Source organism: Phalacrocorax carbo, chromosome 17 (assembly GCF_963921805.1).
Source record: "Phalacrocorax carbo chromosome 17, bPhaCar2.1, whole genome shotgun sequence".
Taxonomy (NCBI): domain Eukaryota; kingdom Metazoa; phylum Chordata; class Aves; order Suliformes; family Phalacrocoracidae; genus Phalacrocorax; species Phalacrocorax carbo.
In genome coordinates, this window is record NC_087529.1 from 5,654,747 (window position 1) to 5,675,092 (window position 20,346).

The window sequence follows — 20,346 nt, forward strand, 5'->3', positions numbered from 1 at the left end:
AACTCTAGAGAAACCACAGAGGGGACAGAGCCCCGGGCGAGCTCCGGAGTGCTGCGAGCACACCAGCTGGACTGGAGGGGAGGACCAGACTTCCCGCTCCCCGCAGGCTTTTCCAAATGGACAGCACTTCAGTGCTTGCAGAATATTTTGCGTGTTACTTGGTGATACATCTTTCAAATACTAGCCACAAAGGAGGTTTCACTTACACGGCTTCATTATGTTTAAAGCCCTTTTCGTCAACCTTTCAAGGCTTCTCCCGAGCCACAGGAAGGTTTCACCCTGCCCGTGCAGGACGCCCCCGGCCAGCACCCGCGGAGCTCTTCCCAGAGATGACAACCACCTTTGGGTACCTGCGAGCAGCAAATCAGCATTTTTTCCTGGCTGCATCCTGGAACAAGCCACTTCACAGGTTGGTCAGATATGAAATGAGGTCTTTATTGAAAACAAGGTTTGAATCTCAACAAAGGATTTATAAAGCATTGCAAGAATTAAGGGAGTAAACAATGTACTAAAGTCAATTAATAACGCTTATTCTCAATGGATTTAGAGTATCAGCAGTGACTCCAGCATAGCACAAACCGTAACAGCTCCAACTACTAATCGCAAAACCACTTCTAGAAGACAAATAACATTCACCCAGAGGGAAGAGAGTCACAATATAAAGAGCAGTTTTCTGACCACTTTTCTTCATAAAATTATGACATTTAATATTGAGAACTGGAATTAAATACAGGCCCAGAGAGAGAAAAAAATCTTTCAGAAAAAGTAGTTTGTACAATAGCAGCTTTTATTGAAAAGGCAGTTTTTGTTTCAAGTTTAATTAATCTGACATGTGGCTAACTAGAAATCAGAGCATTCCTTAGGTTTTCACGAGCTGCTTCTCAACCTTAGGTCGAGCTTCACTCTCGCTTCACATATATACTGCACAATTTTCAAGGAAGGAGCTGCTCAAAACAAACCCAGGTGAAGAGTAGCTGCTGCCAGAGAGGAAAAGCCAGCGAACGGTCAAGTGCAGAACGCAACAATTCCCACACCACAAAACCTCCAAGCAGCTACAGCCAATACGGGTCAGCAAGCCTGGGGAGATACTCAAACCCAAACACGGCAGCGGAGGGGCGGGGGATAGGCTGGAGCAGCCTGTTTGCTCCCCAGCGCTCCTACCACCGAGGGGAAACTGCAACACACAAAGGCAGCACAGAAGCATCAGGAGTACAACTGGGCAAAGTCACACACATTAAATAACCAAGCAAATAATCTGTTAAAATTCCAAATATTCACAGATATATAGAAAAACCACTTTCCATAGGTAACCCCAAGGCAGCTTCAGAGAACATGAAAAAAAAAAGGAAACCCATGTTCTCACTTTTTTCTAGTGAAAGAATACATGCAGAAAAAGGAGTTACGTTTATAAAATTCAACACAACAAAAGCAAAAGGCAGCGTGTCCATTAGCCTGTATGCAAAGGAAGCAGAAGAACGTGGTCTCTTACAATGCACTGTAGAAAATACTGTAACCTTGGATACAGATTGCAAGGACACTGGGCTTTGGCTGGCAACGTAATATCTGAGAGGATGCTGAATGCAACAATGAGTCATTTTAATGACTAGGGTATGCGAGATGATCCTCATTGTGCAATGCCTTTATCGAGGGTATCTACACACAAAACATCTGGTGTATTCCCATGACGTAAAGGTGTTCAGAAGAACGCTTTCTGCTTGCCACAAACATGGTAAATATTGCCTGCTGCTTTCCCTTCTGTAGGCAGCAAGCAAGCAGTAGTGTCATACTTCAGTAAGCTCTGCTGCAATTATAATTGTAAATGTCGATTTCTTATTTTTATGGGCCAAAACACACGCTGGATACATCTCAGAGAGGGAACTTACTTGCTTAACAAGTACATTAGCGAGTACAAGAAAAACATCACTGAAAAATGCTTCTATGACAATATAGCTGGCACTGTATTTGAAGTACTGGTTGCTTTAAGTTTCACATTGTGGCCTCTTTTATTTGTGGCATTCTCTATTAATTAGAAAAAAAAAATCCTATCTAGCTAAGTGTTCCGGAACTGTGGTGGAAACCCACGCTAACAATAAACTCCCTTTTCCCAATATAGCGTTTCATAAGCAACAGCCTTTGCGTCAGCCAGATACTCAGAACCACTTGAGAAGTCCCCTTGCTAGCAGCAAGACGAGGCATTTGCTTGAAGTCAGACAATGCTTAAGCACTTCTGTAATTCAGCGTGCAAAAGCGAACTCTGGCTTACTGTGCTGAGTAGACCCCAAACATCAAGAGGAGCACTTGCACGGGCGATGTATGCCGCAGCCCCTAATTGCGATGGCAAACAACGCATGTGGTCAAAAGCTATGGTGCTGACTGCTGTAACTATTTCACACCTAATAAATGAAAGGGAACAAGCAACGAGTGACTGCCCTTTTTTTGATAATTACTGGGCAGCAGAAGGCAGGCAGTCACTGTCACAGGATTGAAAATCGGCCGCTTGATTAGCTTGAGCTTGCGACTGGAGGCACAAGTTGCTTATTTTATGAATGAGCTAATTTCAGGCAGTAGGAAGATTTATTTTAATTTGTGTAAATAAGGGGCCAGACACCTAGCACTCTTATTAGCCAAGGTTGTTTCACTCGGTATAATTAATATTTTAGTATAACTAAGCATTTTTTGTGTTTTTTTTTTTTTAAAAAAAAAACAACACGAGGCATCGTTTTTCCTCATTGTAATATCTATTTCAGCAAATAACCACTGGCCAATGTCAGCTACTCATAATGGAGGCAAGATTAACTTGGAAAAGCTGTTGATATCTTTGGAGAGAAGGGAGATTTTTGAGAGATCTGAGAAACTTGAAGTCAAAGAATTAAGAAGCAAATTGTACCCAAAGGATACACACCCCACTTCGTTCACTGCAGACTGAGTAAGCCTGTCGAGTGATAAGGCTCTTATAATAATGCCGTGAAGCTCCCACTAGGTTTAAAATTCTGTAACTAGCACTAAAGCTGATTGCACTATCGTCTGGATATCGTATCTGAGGAGAGAATCAGGTACTTTAGATGTACGGGTAACGTTTTGTGATAGTCTATTATACTAACCTCCTTCTGCCCAGAGAGGTGTACCCAGCACAAGCAACGAAACGGCAGGTGTGCAATAGCCTGATTCAAAAAACCAGCCTGCTTGGGAAGAGCAACTTTCAGTGTTAGATCACACCCACCTGTAGCAGGAGCTAAGGGCCATCTTGTGCTGCCTGTTCTGAGTCAGAGAAACACGTTCCTACAGATAGCACTAGACTGCACAAGTTACACGCAGGCATCCCATCAAGAAAAGCGTATTAATGTACAAAAAAGGTAACATATATATAAATATCTATATACGGGAGCAGACACGCTGTATCAGTGGAGTTCAGCAGTGATGCAGCCACATAGCTACCGAAGGGTCAGGGTGGGACATAACAAATCATACCTGTAGCTCAGAACCAGTCCAAGGAAGGAGTTCATCTACATTTAGAACAGAGTAGCAAAGACTACAAGTTTTAAAATCTAGCTGCCTGTACTAAAGAATCCAGATATTATAGGGGAAATTTCAACAATTTTTTCAAGTCCTTATCCCCCAGTACTAACCAGTTACGCATGTGAATACAGTATAATTTACAATACAGAACAGTGGAAGTATAAATATACAATGGCTCTCCGCAGTCTCATTCCTTCTAAGTCAATAATTCATTTTGCCTTGAAAGTTACTGTGACTCATGCATTGTATGCATTGTAATATTATAGCAGCAAATATTTAAAGAAAAACATCATGGTCCATATACCAAAACCATTAAGGAAAAGATTTGTTTGCAAATACGTACTTCAAGTATTTAAGTGGTCACTTCTATGTAAATCAGTCTAACATTTCAGTTTTTCTTGGAAGCTAGGTACTGGCCTCTCTCAGAGGTTTATGCACTTGGTTAGCAGACTGCTTTTTACAAAGACTAACCCGCTTTCATCTTGAGAAGACTAAAATGCCGCATTTTTTGCCACACTACATTTTTTTTCTGGCTATTTCTGAAACCCTGGCCATTTCAAGTGAAATTCTTCATGAGCAGTTTGTATGTGACAGTGGCTTTAACCCGTTATGGTACAAAAATGGAACCGAAACATTTCAAACACTAACCACACCTCAAGCCCTTCCGCTTACCCTATCACACCATTCACCCCGAGTGTCCTGCATTATCAGACCCGATACTCCATCTTCAGTGCAACTGCTTTCAGAGCAGGTCTGGCAAAATGAGGCCTGGAGGTTTTGGCTCCACACAGTTGATCCAGAAATTTGCACAGCTTGCATGGTATTGGTGCCCTCCATACGCCAGCTTAAAGTTATCCATTTCCGAATTAAAGGCCTAAAATAACAAGAATTGAAACAAGCGTGACAGTCTTATCTACTCCAGGATCTAGAAGCTAGAGTGGAAAATGGACACTGCACAGGTATCACCCCAGAATGGCACGGCATGGTAGGACCCTCTCACTCTGAACAGACCAAACAATATTTTATTTTAGGCTGCAAAACGTTTGCAGGTGAGCAAAAACTCCAGCCATCGCACCTGGTGCATACTTTGCCTCTTACACCCCGTATTAAGGGAGCCATCTGATTAGCATGCTGCCTGATCTGACACCTGGCAACTAACTCACCTTGTTTCATGCATCTTCTGCTACATATCCATGCAAGATAAATGCTCGTTCTGCCAGCCAGTAGACAGCTACTGCATTTATTGCACTGGGTCAAATTTTGCTGTGGTTTAGGCAGGTGCAGTTCTTGATATTAGTGTTATTTCAGGTTGAATTTGATCTACTATCTTCTGTTAACTGAATCTGCTTTACAATAGGAGCTTCTGAACAGCGTATGAAGCCATGAACAAGCTTAAAATGTCTCGATGTGTGTTGCTAGGAGATACTTTCCAATGCTTCACAGCTACCTATTTAAAAAAATATTCTAAACCTGTCCCCCACTCCCTGGATTTCCTGCAGAGATTTCTAAAAATGCCATTGCCTACTACATACAGCCAAAAGTCAATATTTGTAGCAATCCCCCCCAGTTCCCCCCCTCCTCCTGCACAGACACACAGGCAGCTACAAATTCCAAAACTCACTGCAATGAATTCTCTACCACACAGCAGAAGTAGCACAAAACCAGAAAGCTATTCACAAGGTACAAGCATGCAGACAAGACAAAGGGGAGGCTCTAGAGCATGTTAGTTGATCAGATCAAGTGTTACGGTCACAAAAATGACTAGAAGAAAAGGATTCATGATTGGTACAATTGAGAATGACAGCTGAAGGCCAGTGAGCAGTTCAGCCTTCCACACTCAACTAAGAATGATTCTATAAAGAATATGTTTTTTACAGATTCATACTTTTCTAGGAAGCTCTTCCACAGGTTTCTCTTCTTTCTGAAATAATGTTGAAACCAAAAAGTCAGCAAAACTGCCGATATCTCTTAATTGGTTGGCATTACTCTGTACATATCCTGGGATTCCCTCCCAGCTCTGCTAATTGCAATAATCCCCTCTTGGTGATCCTCAGAGATGCATTTCATAAAGAAAAGTCATTAAAATATGTTGGTTTTAAAAAATATATATATACTTTTTAAGTCTTAGCATCCCAGCTTCTTCCCCATTATGAAGAATTTAACTCAACCCTTTATCCACATCTGCGTCATACCCAAAGCCCAATGAATACAGGACATCGACTATTTGAGTCCCATCTATAGGTCAGATTTTGCCTTTGCCACTTCCGGTTACAAGTTATAGCCATGAATTTTTTTTTAAATACACCCAAATACACCTAAATGAAACTCCCAACTGTAAATTAAAAAGGAGTTTAACAGTAGAGGCCATTATACTTACTTTACTTCTTGAATCCACATTTAGGAGGCACACTCCACAGGCAAGATCTTGGGCATTTTTAATCCCTGGACGCAGCATACAAGAAGAGAAATCCAGTGAGTTTTCATCTGGCTAAAGAAACAAGACAATAAAATTTAGGCATTTTCAGTGACTGAAAAAGTTTCACACATCATGATAGAAATCATTGATCTGGTTGCTACTGAGAGCCGTAGTATCACACCGGCAACCTGGCGGGGATGACATACTACACTTTCTCATAAACCGATGTGTGATTTAATCAAAGCCATTAGTATGTATTTGCAATTCTGCTATGCAATCTCCATCAGCATTAATTTACAAAACTCAAGCTCTTGAAAAAGGATTAGGCTACAAAGGAAAGAATTTTTAAGTTCCACATTCCCACATCAAAAGGGGAAGAAACTTCTGAGGGAAGAGCCCAGGCGGCGGCTGCTACATTTCAACTGCAGCGTATTAAGAACTGGACGAAGATAAACAGTGGTATGCAACAACTATTTGTGCAGCTGCAAGGAAACGAGCCATCGGCCAGCACAGCTTCCACTAGTTAGCATTTGAAGTGGTGTCTGTATCAGTGTTTATTGTCCTGAATTCCGTATTATTGCCTGATCAAAAAAAGGCAGTTGTTATTCTTTCTGAAGGTTTTTCTGAAGCTAGAATATGGCACAGCAGTACAAAACGGGGTACTAAAGTTAACCAAACCATAGAAGAATTAGGGTCACCAGCCATACACAAGCTCAGGTTAAAGAGAGACAAAGGATGGGAGAATAAGCCTGCAAATAAGTAATACATTGATATAGTCGCTTTTCCAGTGCACAATCTTACTTTTCAGCCACAAGATAAATGATAATTTAAAACTTTGCATAAGGATGGTACAAAACTGTGGAAGTTTTGCTTGAAGATAGCAGTGCAAATAAAAACAGTGACTAGAAATGCACAAAGTATAAAGAAAAATGGTGTGATCATGGAACACGTGTACTCTTCTTAATCCGTACTGTAGGTATGCTGATCACGCTCCCCCGCTGAATGGCTGGAGAATAATTGGAATCCTGAAAAAAACACCCTTTAATCTTTAAGTAGATCAATCAAATTAATAAAGGCACTCTAATATTTGTTTACCAGATGCATGAATGAAGCAAATGAGAAGGTCATCCTGTAATTTGCAGTGAAAAACCACAAGGCCATGCGTAAAATTACCTTGTAACAAAATCCTTTAAAAGATAAAATTAACCTTTCCAAGCACATGCCTCTAAGCTAGAATACTTCTCTCCACTTAATTGGCACTTCTGCATCATTTGGGATACGTGACCGCAACACCAGGGCAAGAAGGTACGGTTCCACACCTTCCAGTGACGCGGGTGGAGAGAGAAACAAAAAGGGATGATTTTGAGAGCTACAGGAGTCAGGAGCCCTGTCTCTTGGCTAACTTCAGAGGTACTGTGCATATATGACACGGCGTTATTTGCAGCTCCTAGCATGCTTAAAATTTAGCTGGACTGCTACTAGCCAGGAGCCGCTGCAGCTCAGAGAACACGTGGCCAAGCTTTGGACTTTAAGGTAATCCCTGTAATCTTCCAAGGAAAAGCACTTTAAGAACTAAATTTTAATCCACTTGCTTAAATCAGGAGAGGATCCTGATAGCTTTTTAGATTGTTGCTATCAACAATGCCAGAGTTCAAACAGATGAATCTCAGTCTATCAAATTCATCTGACAAGCAGTAAAATACTGAAAGTATAAATTTCATATTATGACAAGCTTTGTGCAACACAGGACATCACCAAAAATAGCTGCTTGCCACTGCTGTTTGTACTGGAGAGGTTTAAAAATGTGTAAAAGTTGTGTAAAAAGGGACTGATCATTTATAGTACCTGCTTTGCAGGGAACAACAGTGAGCTGAAATAGATATTTCAAGCAGAATCCAAGTACTCTGGGCGTTACTTATAAACAAGTGATTATTAGGGAGCAAAATGCTTTAGTGGCCATAGTTGCATTGCAAGAAGGAAGCCACAAATTAAAATGTTGAGTGAAAACATAGCCATGGTAATGACCTGCTTATTGATGCTTGATGTGATGTACTGATACTAAGAGTTGAAGACTCCTCAGGTATAGGATATATATATACATTATGCAAGACAATATCAGGTACCTACTTACGGATGATTCCCTAAAAATATGAGTTTTACCATGGTTAAAGAAAGTAATTTTGCACGTAAGTACACAAAACAGTGCAAGGTATTTAATGGCAAGGTGATTTTCTTGCCTTCTAACTGTGTGTATTCTGTACCTGGCCCCAACGTGCCCCTCTTTTTCCCAATTCCTTTGCAGACCCTTTCCATGGGGTGCTCCTTCTCTTAAAGGCCACCCCTCAGACAGCCCCTCACCATCTCTCCTTGTAGCACTCGCCCAGTTATGTAGAAAGCTCTCAAGCTCCTACCAGACTGTCTCAGAGCAATTGAGCTTTTTCTGGCAGTTCTATGCAGAGGAGGAAACGCTATTTAGTCTGTTGCAGGGACCAAAACAAACTTAGACATTTCCAAATGCAGAGAGAAAGGAAAACAGTTTAGTTATTCCTGTGTTGCTATACTGTGTGCTCCTGTATTGTGAGCATTAAAACTAATTGCAGGGATATTACAAAACCAAGATATGTCCACACTATTCTGGCTTCATAAAATGGCTTATTTGAATTTTACTAAATTTCCCTTTTTGGAGAGACACATAGGATACCACCTAAATCATTAAGACAGTAAGAAAGACATCATCAGGTTTGTACATAAATAACAGTTTTCTTAGAGAGCTTTAAACTGGATTTCACAAATAAGAGCATTTCCATTTTGCAAGAGGAAAATACAAACTGTAAAATTAGGACACCCCATGAAGTCACTTTACATATAATTATGACATTTCTTTTAGTAAAGACATAGCTTATTTTTCGGTCTTACCGTTAAAGCAGCAAGTGACATGAAGCTTATTAGGTTGTTCCACACTTTATCAATATCCTTCAGCAGCTGCTGGAGTTTCTCACTACAAACAGCAGTTGCTTTGATACCCAGTTCAACTCTCTTTGTTACTCTGTAGACTTCAACAACCCCTGTTGATATAAAACACAGCGGAAGATTGCAGAGAATTCGCTGCAAGCACAGATTCCTGAAACTTTAACTCAGAAATAGCACAAAATAGGCATGGCACACGAAAGGTGGTCATGGATGGTTATTTCAAAGTAGTAGTTACATTTATTTAGCAGAGGAGTTGTTCATTATTTCGGTGCAGGCAAAGATTAAGCTAAAAAATAATACCATTTTGGAAAGAGAGATTATATATTACTGCTCTTCAGAGGAGAACTTTCAATGTAAGAGACATGGTAAATTAAAGCATACCTAGTAAATATTCCATGCCTTGAGCAGACTGGATAACTTCAGTGCAGACGGATGAACTACTTATTCCATTTAAGGTATCATTTGCTTTCTTTATGACCTGGTGGAAATGAATTTCATAAAATGATGGTGTTATCTACCTTAAAATAATTATTATGAACAAGACTGGCCCCAACAGAAACTGTTACACAAAAAAGGAGGCAAATTAAATAAGAAATAATTGCCATACTCCATCACATGTTTCTCTACATTCATGCTGTAACTGTAAGTAGATCAGGGAAAAAGCACGAACATTTAAAACCTTAATGTATTCCCCCAAATATTTTCATTATCAGAATAATAGTTTTAAGAGTATGCATGCATTGCTATCGAGTTTAATAATAACATTCACAGTTTTGGCTGTCTAGTACTCCAATGCAAAGAATTTTTAAGGAAAACTGATCTGGCTGTGAAACATCTGATAGCCATTACCAGAAAATTAACGGCCCCTCCACACAGCACATTAAACAAGCCTGTTTCTCAAGAAGTTCTGAAGAGCCAGGTGCTGCTATCAGTGCCCCGAAAACATGCCTTACTGGGCACCCCAAACACAGGAACGCCAAATTAACTCATTAATTTGAGAATTCAGGCAAAAGCCAAACTAACCACAACTGACAGGGAGATTGGTACAGGATCTCTAACTGAGGAGGTAATGCTTCTAGTGCGTGACAGCTTTTGGCTTAAAAATTGTAATCCACTTGGGCTGATTCACACCCTTTCTATGCCTATATGGTCTTAAACACTGAATGAGGTGGCACCTACAGGAAGGGGGAAAAGGTTTCAGTGGAGACCGTACACTTACTTGCAGGGCACTCTCCAAGCATCTTTGCCATTCGTATGCATACCTCTCACTTTCCTATTTGAAAGAAAAGGACAGTCTGAAGCTTGTTCCCACCCACATTTCCCTTTCTCCTATCACAATAGACATACAGTAGACAGGTATTTTAAGAGACTATTTGCAGGTTAGCTATGCAAACTTTTAACATACCTATTCCTAGTTTTCCCCCATTCTTTAAATATTCTCTTTGCACCCGAACTCTAAAATTTGATTGCTGGGAGTTAGAACTAGTTTCAAAATGAAGAACATATATGAACAGGTAAAAAGTTTGCATTGTACCTACCTACTCCTGACACATTTGTTACAGGTCTGCTGTTCTAGAAACGGGGATTAGCAGAATTTAATCTGAGTCCTTTTACCATCTATTCTCAAGATAAGCAAGAGAAATAACTACCACACAGCCAAAAAAGTTAAGCCATTTCCCAAAGCCAATGGTCTCAACGCCAAAGCTGGGATTAGACTTAAGCCGTAACTAATTTCCAGTTACAAGCTTAGACTGCAAGGTCAAGTGATTCTGACCGACTTTCCTTCCCCACTCCACAAGAATTTAAAGACAGGAAAGAAGAAACCTCCTTTATGAGCAGTTTCCAATCAAAACATCTAACCTTACCCAGATGCCATCTTAGAATCATACCCTAATTTCAAACAGCTGAAGTCCTAAACAGTTGGGATACAGAACAGCCTCGATACCACGCTGATGAAAGTCATTGCCAATTTACATGTATGCCAGATAATTCCTTACCTCAACTTCCCCAGTCAAGTCTTTGTATTTGTCTCTGATGACAGGCAAAGCAGGCTTCTCACTTAGAGTATTTGAACGATCTCTAAATGGCTGTTCCAAAACTGGTAAAGGTGAAGAGCGACTTATTTCCCGGTCGCCTAGGCTTAAACTCCTTTTATGAGTCCCTAAAAAGTTAGGATATAAACAAGTTAGTCTTTTACTCATGAAGGCACAGACTATTTAAAATGAATAAAATAGTAGTAAGGGATGCACTACTGCTCCAGAAGAAAAAAGCCTTCTATTTACTTGGTGACTGGTGCAAATTTCCCCGGTTCCTCAATTCTTACAATTTTTTGACACAAAATTTTATTCTAGGACAAGACCTGCTCCAAACACAGTTGAAATCAGTTAGAAGATTCAGCTTGTTTCCAGTAACATTTGGAACTAATTATTAGCCACTGACTAATTTATAATTTGATTAGAAAAATTAGGCTTTGATAAGCACATGCATTATGACCTTCGGGCACCCTGAGCGGGCTTACCTTGAACAGACAGGTCAAAGGTAGCCAGTTCACTCTTGATCATCTCCTCACTAGATTTCACCTTGCCTTGAGAAGTTGCCACCAAGAAGTCAAACTTGCTGATTTTTGGCTTTTCACTCTGGAATTCCCCAAAGTCATCTGTAGATTCTCTCTGCAGTTCAGAAGAGATATCACTAGCAAGGAAGTCTGCCTCTTGATTTGTGTCAGCTGCTGCTGCTGCATCCTGCGCTTCTGATGAAGGTCTTGCAAAATCACCAAAGCCTCCAATGTCATCATCACTTGGACCGCTCGATATTGGTCCAGAGTCTTTAAAGTTTGCAAAGGCTGCAAAGGCAACATCCTGTAAAGCATCCTCGCTAGAAAAGGTTGTCACTTTGGAAACTGTTGTCATGGTAATGTTTTCCGAACTGCCAAACAAGGTCTCCTTCTTCTGAAGAACAGAAGTAGCCGCAGAGGATCCACTTCCTGAAGACTGGACAAAGGAGGAGAGCTTCTTGCCCTGATGAATGTCGTCTTTGTCAGGCCAGTCATAGCTTGCCAGGCTGCTCGCTGCAGACCCACTGTTACAGCTTCCAAATGGGGCACATTTTAAGTCATCTATATCTGAGAAAAACAAACCCCTACAATTAGAAGCTGAAGTTCAAACGTTACTCTCTCCACACTGTGTAAAAACAACAGCAACTTGCTAAGAGTCTCAAAGAACTGCAAGAACACACACAGTGAATTGTTGTTTCAACGAAGCTTAGAGTTTGCACAAAAATAATCTGAAAAATACCTAAGCATTTCATAAAAAAAAAAAAATCTCCATTTAATAAATGTAAGCCTTGACCTTTGAATATTGCCTTATATTTTAAGCTGAAAGTCACCATCCCACTACGGGTAGTGAACAAACACTAAAAAAAATAAATGTTTGTAGACAGTACAGACTGCAGAGATCACCAGTTTAGTTTTCTGATGCTGGCTGCAGAATCTACAATTAAAATGTAAACATTAGCAACTCAAACATCTTATCGCATCATTTCATCTTATCAAAACCAACCACACAGAAAACTGGGCTAACTTTCCCATTCCCTCCAATGAAGTATTAATACACTTTAATTTTATATTCATGCTTTGATACAAATAATATATAAAAATGTGCTGCAAGAATTTTTAAAAAAATAGAAATCCAGTTTAAGCTTATGGCAGTTACCGCAGCGGCGCACAGCTGACTCTTCAAACTTACAGGTTCCGGGAACGACATGAATATTGCAAAGATCGTGTTTTAGCTTTTACAAACTATTTATTCCATTAAGTATAGAGAAAATCCAATTATTTTGCAGAAAGCTCCGAACATTTATACTCACCCGGCAATTATACGGGCCAACAGGTTCTCCTCGCTGCCATAAGCAGGTATAAGATATAGGCTGGTTGCTTACATTAGAGCCAGCAAAGGAGCCTGCACAGTGACTAGGGTCGGCTGGGCTTTGTCCGCTACTCATTCAACCGATCTTTCACGTTTAGACTGAGATTGATCCATAGCGAAGGCACAGACAGCCAGGGGCTGGGTAGTTTTCATTAAAGCATTAAAAAAAAAAAAAAAGCCCTACTATACCACATTTGGCATTTGTTTTCCAGCATTAACCATTGTCAGTTTGGATTAGACATTTAGCCGCTGCTCAGTGCCTGGGGTCAAGTGGGCTCAAGGTAAAGCAAATGCAAAGCAGGAAATATATTTCTCTTAGCATTGTTTTAGCTGAGACTTTTCTGATAAACATTATGGTCTTAACTGGCTGGCACGCAGTAACAGCAACTTGGTTCAATACAGCCAGGGTGGGAACAAGCTGACTTTCCAGCCGCCCTCTTTATTCAATCTGGCCACACCAGCCTGAGGATTAAGCCATTTTAACAAAACATTTCTGCCCTCATTTATTAATTTTACTGGAAGGGGAGAGCACGCTACGCTTTAGGCTGCTTTCCAGGCATGACCCACATACATGGCTAATTAAAAAGTCCAACAAATATACAATTTAACGATAGAGTTTAACGGCTACTACAATAAAGCAAAAAGGCCCTTTGCAATGGGTCAGCGAGGCATGGTGTGTCACCTATCAGATTTTCCTACGGGATATTCTTCCTGCAGCTGCTGCATTTGCACATGACAGCATCTCAATAACAGACGTTAGCATCTTGCATACGGACAGCAAGATTTCAAAGTGCCGTTTGAATATTAAATTTGTAGAGCAAGCAGTTTACAGAAGAGTAAACAGACGAGAGATGAAATCACCTGCTTATGGCAAAACTGAATAGAAAGAAGGCTCCGAGGTGAAAAGGAGCTGACTTGCAAGGGATCAGTAATTTATCACGAGAAACCACACCTTGTGCTCTCAAACACACGGTTTTGTTTAAAGAAGTTAAATGAAAGCTTTGCTAGCATTAAAGAGAGTGCCAGAATAACCTCCAAAATGTTAGCCAACTGTAATTAATCCTGGGATCTTGAAAATACCACAGTGTACTAGGCAACCTCTTTTTTTTCAGTTCATGTTGACTCCAAAACCCAGGAAAGATTTAAGCATCGCTATTGTTCCAGTGTTCACCAGGAAATGAAAAGAAAGAGTGATGATCCTACCGTGAAGATCTGCACAATCTATTGTGAATTATTTCTTTGATAACTGGTAAGAGTTTGAGCTGAAAACACATCCTAAAGGAGCAGGTCAGCGTACTCCTGATCTGCTCCTGGCTCAGGGACAGGCAGAATGAGCAGCTGGCTTCGGTGGGAATCCTGAACTCCCCATGCTTCGCCTGCAATCAATAGGTCACGGCAGGGAAGGCAGAACAATATTTTAATTATTCACAACCTAAGATTCAAGATTCTCGATGTGAATTCATGCAGACACGAAACCCATCTGCATAGGTGTAAGAGCCGAGATGAAATGTAATAGTTCAATTCTATACATATTATTTGGATAGCTGCAAAACGATTACTTGGGTGAATAAACTTTCCTAAGAGTATATTATAGGAAAAATACTGTGTTCAGAGACAAAGTGTTTACAGCTAAAGCAGTCCTAAAACAATTTCTTGAAAAGTATGAAAATAGGAATGTATGTTTAACTGTCCACAATCCAAGGTAAACTAGCTTTTATAAGAATTTTTATTCTATTGCAAAAAACCCAACATAGCGCCGTGCCACACACTGCATTTCAGAGAATCATTTGCCACGTTAGATGTTTTTCAATAGAGGAAGTAAAATCATAAGCCTTTAGTTTTGCCGTAGCTACGACAAAGGTTATCTGAGCTCTTAGCACATTTGCTGCATAATGAAGAGAGGAGGATTTTTCCCCCACCAGGTAGCAGAGCAACTTGCCACCAGACTAATAAGCGAAGAAGCAGTTTACACGTGAAAAGCACTTCTTGCTTGACCCTAGAGAACTCTCCATCATGTGGGTATCTTTATTATTGGCAAAAAGATTGTTTTACTAAGCAGTGTTAAGAACTGCTCCTCCAATAGCCTTTTTCTTAAAGGCCACAGATACGTTTAATGAATAAAAAAATGCAGTTAAAATGCTGCAGTTATCCCCTCTGATGTAATAAAAGCTTCGCTTTGCTGGTATGGCAATTCAAAATTTTAAAATAAGCAAGTGTATCAGTAGTAATTTTTTTTCAAAGCAAGAGATGATTAAGCAGGGAAAAAAAAAAAATCAATTACTTCTAACTAAGCATCACACTTAGCGAAGACAGATGCTACGGCGCTCCAGCCATTTCCTCCTGGAGGACAATTCTAGTAAGAACAGAATCTGAACTGGTAAGAAGCATCGCATTTTATCAAAAAATGAGCAAAGACTAAATCCATTCAAAATTCTACAAAAATACTTTGTTTTGGGGATACACAATCTTTTTTTGTAAGGTTAAAAGTGATTTCTTAGAAATATTTGGAGACCATATAGCAAATTCCCCATCAAAGCAGGAAAAATCTTAAATTGATCATGCGTTTGGAATCCTATATTCCTACCACAAGAGACGTATCAATAGATTTCAGTGAAATATATCATCATAAAACGGTATTCCTTAGTAATCTCAGGAGCAGTTCTGTGGTGTCCTCCAGAAACGACACAGCATATTTGAGTTTGGTTTTGTTCTGAAAGCCCAAAAGCACTCACGCCCAATATATTGAAGCCACGTGTCGTTGGCACTGGTGAGACCACAAGGCACACCCCAGATTAAATGCAGTGCATAGAAATTCTTAAATCACCTGAAGATGGGAGCGGGGTGGGAAGGGTGCATGTCTGTAAAAATAAGAGTCAGATCCATTCAAATATCGTGTAACCACATTTTTTCCCCCTTAAGAATATTTTCTAGTGAACCAAGAATGGAAAAGTTATCTACACAGTGTTGTGCTGGAGCGCAGTAAGTTTCCGAAAGCTTCAGAAACCAAACCCAATTTGTATTTCTTCCAAAGCAAAAGGTTTGAAATATTTACCATGTACTCTCCATCCATTTCAGACTACCAAAACCATAGTCCAGCCTGCCTGCTCATCACCTGGGGAGAGCTACAGCCATACAAGCCAGCCACGCAGCTGCCAGAGAGGGGCAGAGCAATAGCTGCCAAGGAATGTACAGGAGAATACTGACAGAGGATGAAATACAGTTAAAACACTGTTTCCCACTGTTATCTCATCTACAGAAAAACATGACATCCTTCATTTGAGCCAACTATAACAATTTATTTCAACTACCAAGGATTAAGTTATGGCTGGAGGCAATTTACAAGCTGGAGTCTTCAATGTCAACAGTTTTATCATTTAAGGAAAACCCTTGACAGCTTAGTGATATTCTAAACAAAACTGAAAAAGACAATTCAGAAGACTAATATATTTAGTTATTTTAACCAACATAGGAGACTTCCAAGGTTTTATATTTCAGTTTATATAAGATTATGATGAATAAATATAACTTCTGTGCCATTTTTTGGTTGTTAGGGTGATGCAGGTGGTAGCTGGTTCTGTTCCTAGTGGAAGAGCATCAATGCTCCAAAGCCAGAGCTGTTACACTGGGAACGCCACCAGCAGTCTGAGCAAGAAGTCCAGAGACTGAATGGGGACAGGCACCACCTTTCTTACCACTTCCAGCAGGGCTTCACCTGATAAAGGCAAAGAGGAAACTGGAAAAATACAGAGGCTTGTATGTACTGCTGCCATCTGTATCATGCTTATCAGCAATCAGTAAAATTCAAAGCCAATTTCTCAGTCGGTGAAGTATGGAACAGTGTGAATGATAAGGGAGTTACTCCAATTTACTTTTGCTGAAGACTGTGGTACCTAGCACTGCTAAGGCAGAAACCGTCAAGAATGCTGACTGTAAGGTAAGTTAAAATGAAGGAAAAAGGAGAGAAAACTCTTCAAACCTTGTGGAATTAAAGAATTTGCTAATTATTTTTTCATTATCATGATAAACAACATTTCTCAGCACAATAAAGAGCCCCTGAACTTGCCCTGGAAGCGGAGAGGCGGCTCAGCTAGGTCCTGCAGAAGCCCAGGGCAGCTGCGGTGTCTCTGCGCCCTTTGGCTCAGCTTGGAAGGCGTTCAGAGAACACGTACGCGCCCTCCGCTGTTAGAGGCCTTCGCAGGATAAATAAGTGTTGTTAAACTCTTCTATTTGCAGAATTATACTAAATGAGAACAAGTGAGTGAATTTGACTGTCAAGTCTAGACAAAAATGTAATAAAGTATAGAGCCATGAACATTACTCTCCCTCCTCCAGGTATGATTAACTGAAAAAATACTAATAGCACAAGCCCTGCAGAATTAAGTCTCTCAGGTTTATGTCCAAGCCTTCAGTTTAAAAAGCTTTAGGGCTAGGCATAATTTACTTACTGGTTCTCCAGAATGAGAGAGGGGTGGTGTTTCAGGTTTTTTTCTTTCTCGTTTTTTTTTTCCTCTCTCCTTTTAAAGTCTCTCAAGACTGGCATAAAGATGAGAAAAACATTCTGGTTTCTAGTCTGGTTTTTGCTCTTGTGGCAAAGAATCACAAAGCCCTGGCGTACTGGGTGCACTGGCGTAACGCTTTAGCTTTATTCCACATCTCAATTATTTTTAGCTTTTTACCTTGTCTGCTAAATTGACATTAATCCCAAACTGTTAGTGGCCCAGGATTTGGAGGAATTTGAAGTGACGTGATTATGTGACACAAATTTGCAGCTGTTATTCACGTTTGAAAGCTTCAATATTTAGTAAGCCAGGACTTCCCAAACAGAAAAAGGAAGCAGGGCCCTTTACTTTGGGGCACTCTAGATTAGCTAAATAAATATCAGAATATTGTTTAATGGGCTCCTACTCATAAAGGCCTAGATAGCGACACGTTTTCCAGTTGGTCCACTTCACAAAGGCGTATCATAACCTTGGCTGTCAGCAGGGAAATCCAGATGAGGAGACAACGGGACAGAGAAAACAGTATTTCTGTCTTCAGTCTGAACTACCACCTCAAAACCAACTCACAGAAACAACCCTGCCATCCACACATCTCCTCTAACCAATCCCTCTCAAAGACTGCTCCTATAAAAAATACTGTTTTGCCTGATATGTAGTTTCAGAAGTACAGAGGGAACGAGGTCAAAGCATTGGAAGAGGAGAAAGAAGCTCACTCACACGCTGCTCTGCGAGAGAAAGGTGCCCGCCAGCTTAAGGGGATACTATAACTTTAAACTTTGTATTTTTCAGGAAAAAGAGATACATTGCTGGTTTGCAACAAATCACACACATCCCCACATTTTCAAAATACGCCAAGATAATATTTATTAACACAGCAGGACTTACAGATCACAAAAGATAGTGATACATAGGAGCTCGTAAGGGCGTTATCAGAATAAAGCATGCAGGTAAATACTTGCAGAAGAGAGATATCAAAGCAGATCTGAGAAGGCACATTCACACAGGAAATGTTTCATTGAAATTAGACATTAGAAAAGCAGCAAAAAACCTGAAGTTGATTAAAATATACAGAGATCTCCAATAATGCCAAAGAAAAAGGTACTTTACAGATTTGTAAGTGCAGCAAATGGATAACCCTTTGAGAATACCCGGGCAAGGGTATGCTCTCGCTGCAACGTTTGGCAGGACGCAGAACAAATTAGGTTCAGATAACATGACTAGGTGCTAATTAAAATGCTTTCGTCTTGGAGTGAAACGTAAATTTGGGTTAAAAGAAGCAGCCTGGTTGAAACTAACAGCATGCAGCCAGTGCTCAAAGGGTTATACGAAGTAAATGCAAGAGAAATCAGGCAACATTAGTATAATCTACCTTCCACACAAAGAATTATAGCAAAGTTTAAAGAGACAGTATCCCCTTTGGAGAGAGCAAAACTGAAAACCTTTCTTCCCTCAGAGACCGAATTTTGTTGTATGGGAAGCAACTCAATGATTTCTTTCTGATTCCCAGCGTGAGCAACCTACCTGCCCATACCTGGAAGCTATGCAACGTGAAATCTCAATAGCCAAAGGATCGAGATCCCTGTATTGGTATGTCCGAAAAGTCAAATCATTTATCAGCACCTCTGTCCCGCTGCTTTTCACTGGAGGTGTTACACGGTGCTTGCAAACCTACAGTTCTCAGTGACTAGTCCCCCATTTCACAGCAGTGAGGACAACAAAGGGATACTGTCCCTTTTTGACATTAGATTTACAGATTGAAGGAAATTAAGAGAAAAAAAAAATCTGCTCTTTAACTTATGTAAACTGAAAAAAAGGACTTGAACATCAGCAGTTCATAGCTTGAAATGCATCAAACACACATAAAGGAACACATGAGCACAGAAGTATTCGTAACAGATCGTCCAGAGCACGCTCCGCTACGAAATCCAAACAGAGTTAAATGGAGTAAAACTCTCCCTGTGGAAAAACACCTAGCTTGGCACCATAGGAGAATACAGACTTGTTTAAGTTTAATAAAAATAGCTTCTAATTAATACTTCAGAGTTCAAAAGTTTAGCAACAAGCACATGATCGGCTAACCCCTTTAAACAAACCAAGAGAGTCTTTCCTGCCACAAATGGCAATTATTAATCACCGATTTCTGTGGCAAAAGCTCACATCCTGTAGAAGAGCTACATAAGTCAAACTACCACCAAAAGAGGCTAGAAAAATATTAGGAAAAAGTGCTTTCAAAACCAAAGTAAACATTCAAGAATACACTGTAGGTGCTACGTTTTTGACAGCTCACTCAACTTGGAATTCTACCAAGCAGTAAATATGAAAATTAAATGTCTTTGCTAATAAATTATTCCTGATATTTTGTACCCTGTTATAGAGTATCTTCCATGTCAAAGTTGCCAACTTAGTTCTCTCCCCTACTTAAAAATATCATATAATGCAAAATTACAGTACTGTATATTTTCTCTACCCATATCTGCAAAAATGGAAGAAATATTTCATATGGAAATAACCAATTCTTGCAGTAACAGCTTTTACGATTACAGTTTGTATGCTCCTCCCTGTTCAGAAAAGCCTTTGACTGCATAATACTTGTCGCTAGAACAGAGTAATGGTTCCCGTATTATTGAAGGCCACAGAACATTTAACTACATCTCATCTTCCTACGTACATATGAAAAGAGAAAGCAGGACACTCAGGAGATTATTTTTTTTTTATGATATGCGATCAGATTGGAGATGGTCAATTCACTCTCTCAGGAGTACTTTCGTAAAGGGAAACTGAAGACGGTGAAACCCTGATCAGGGTAAAGTAAAAGTCCCATGGTTTTAAAATTTAGGTCCAAAAGTGATCGATCATGAGCCTAGCATTTAAGGCCCTTTGCACAATTATTCGAATGAGGGTGTTAACTCTAAAAAGTGTATGCAATACTTCTGCTTGTAGTCCTGCAAAATACTGGCTACACAGATTAAGCCCCACTGTAACAGGAACATACTAGTGTTGATTAGACAGCTTTTCATTAACA

General features: G+C 40.1%; 1 protein-coding gene across 4 annotated transcripts in view; it reads right to left on the minus strand.

Moving 5' to 3' along the window:
• Positions 1–414: 414 nt before the first annotated feature.
• The window catches only part of SYNRG (synergin gamma), a 43,981-nt gene continuing 24,049 nt past the window's right edge, over positions 415–20,346 (minus strand). For all 4 annotated transcript variants that reach the window (XM_064468083.1, XM_064468082.1, XM_064468085.1 and 1 more), the window contains 8 exons: positions 11,421–12,023; positions 10,900–11,063; positions 10,122–10,175; positions 9,284–9,380; positions 8,849–8,997; positions 5,894–6,004; positions 5,402–5,437; positions 415–4,390 (listed from right to left, as the gene is read on the minus strand). In XM_064468083.1, the coding sequence (XP_064324153.1) occupies positions 4,259–4,390; positions 5,402–5,437; positions 5,894–6,004; positions 8,849–8,997; positions 9,284–9,380; positions 10,122–10,175; positions 10,900–11,063; positions 11,421–12,023 (1,346 nt within the window). In that variant the 3' untranslated portion in view covers positions 415–4,258. The remainder of the gene's footprint in view (positions 4,391–5,401; positions 5,438–5,893; positions 6,005–8,848; positions 8,998–9,283; positions 9,381–10,121; positions 10,176–10,899; positions 11,064–11,420; positions 12,024–20,346) is intronic.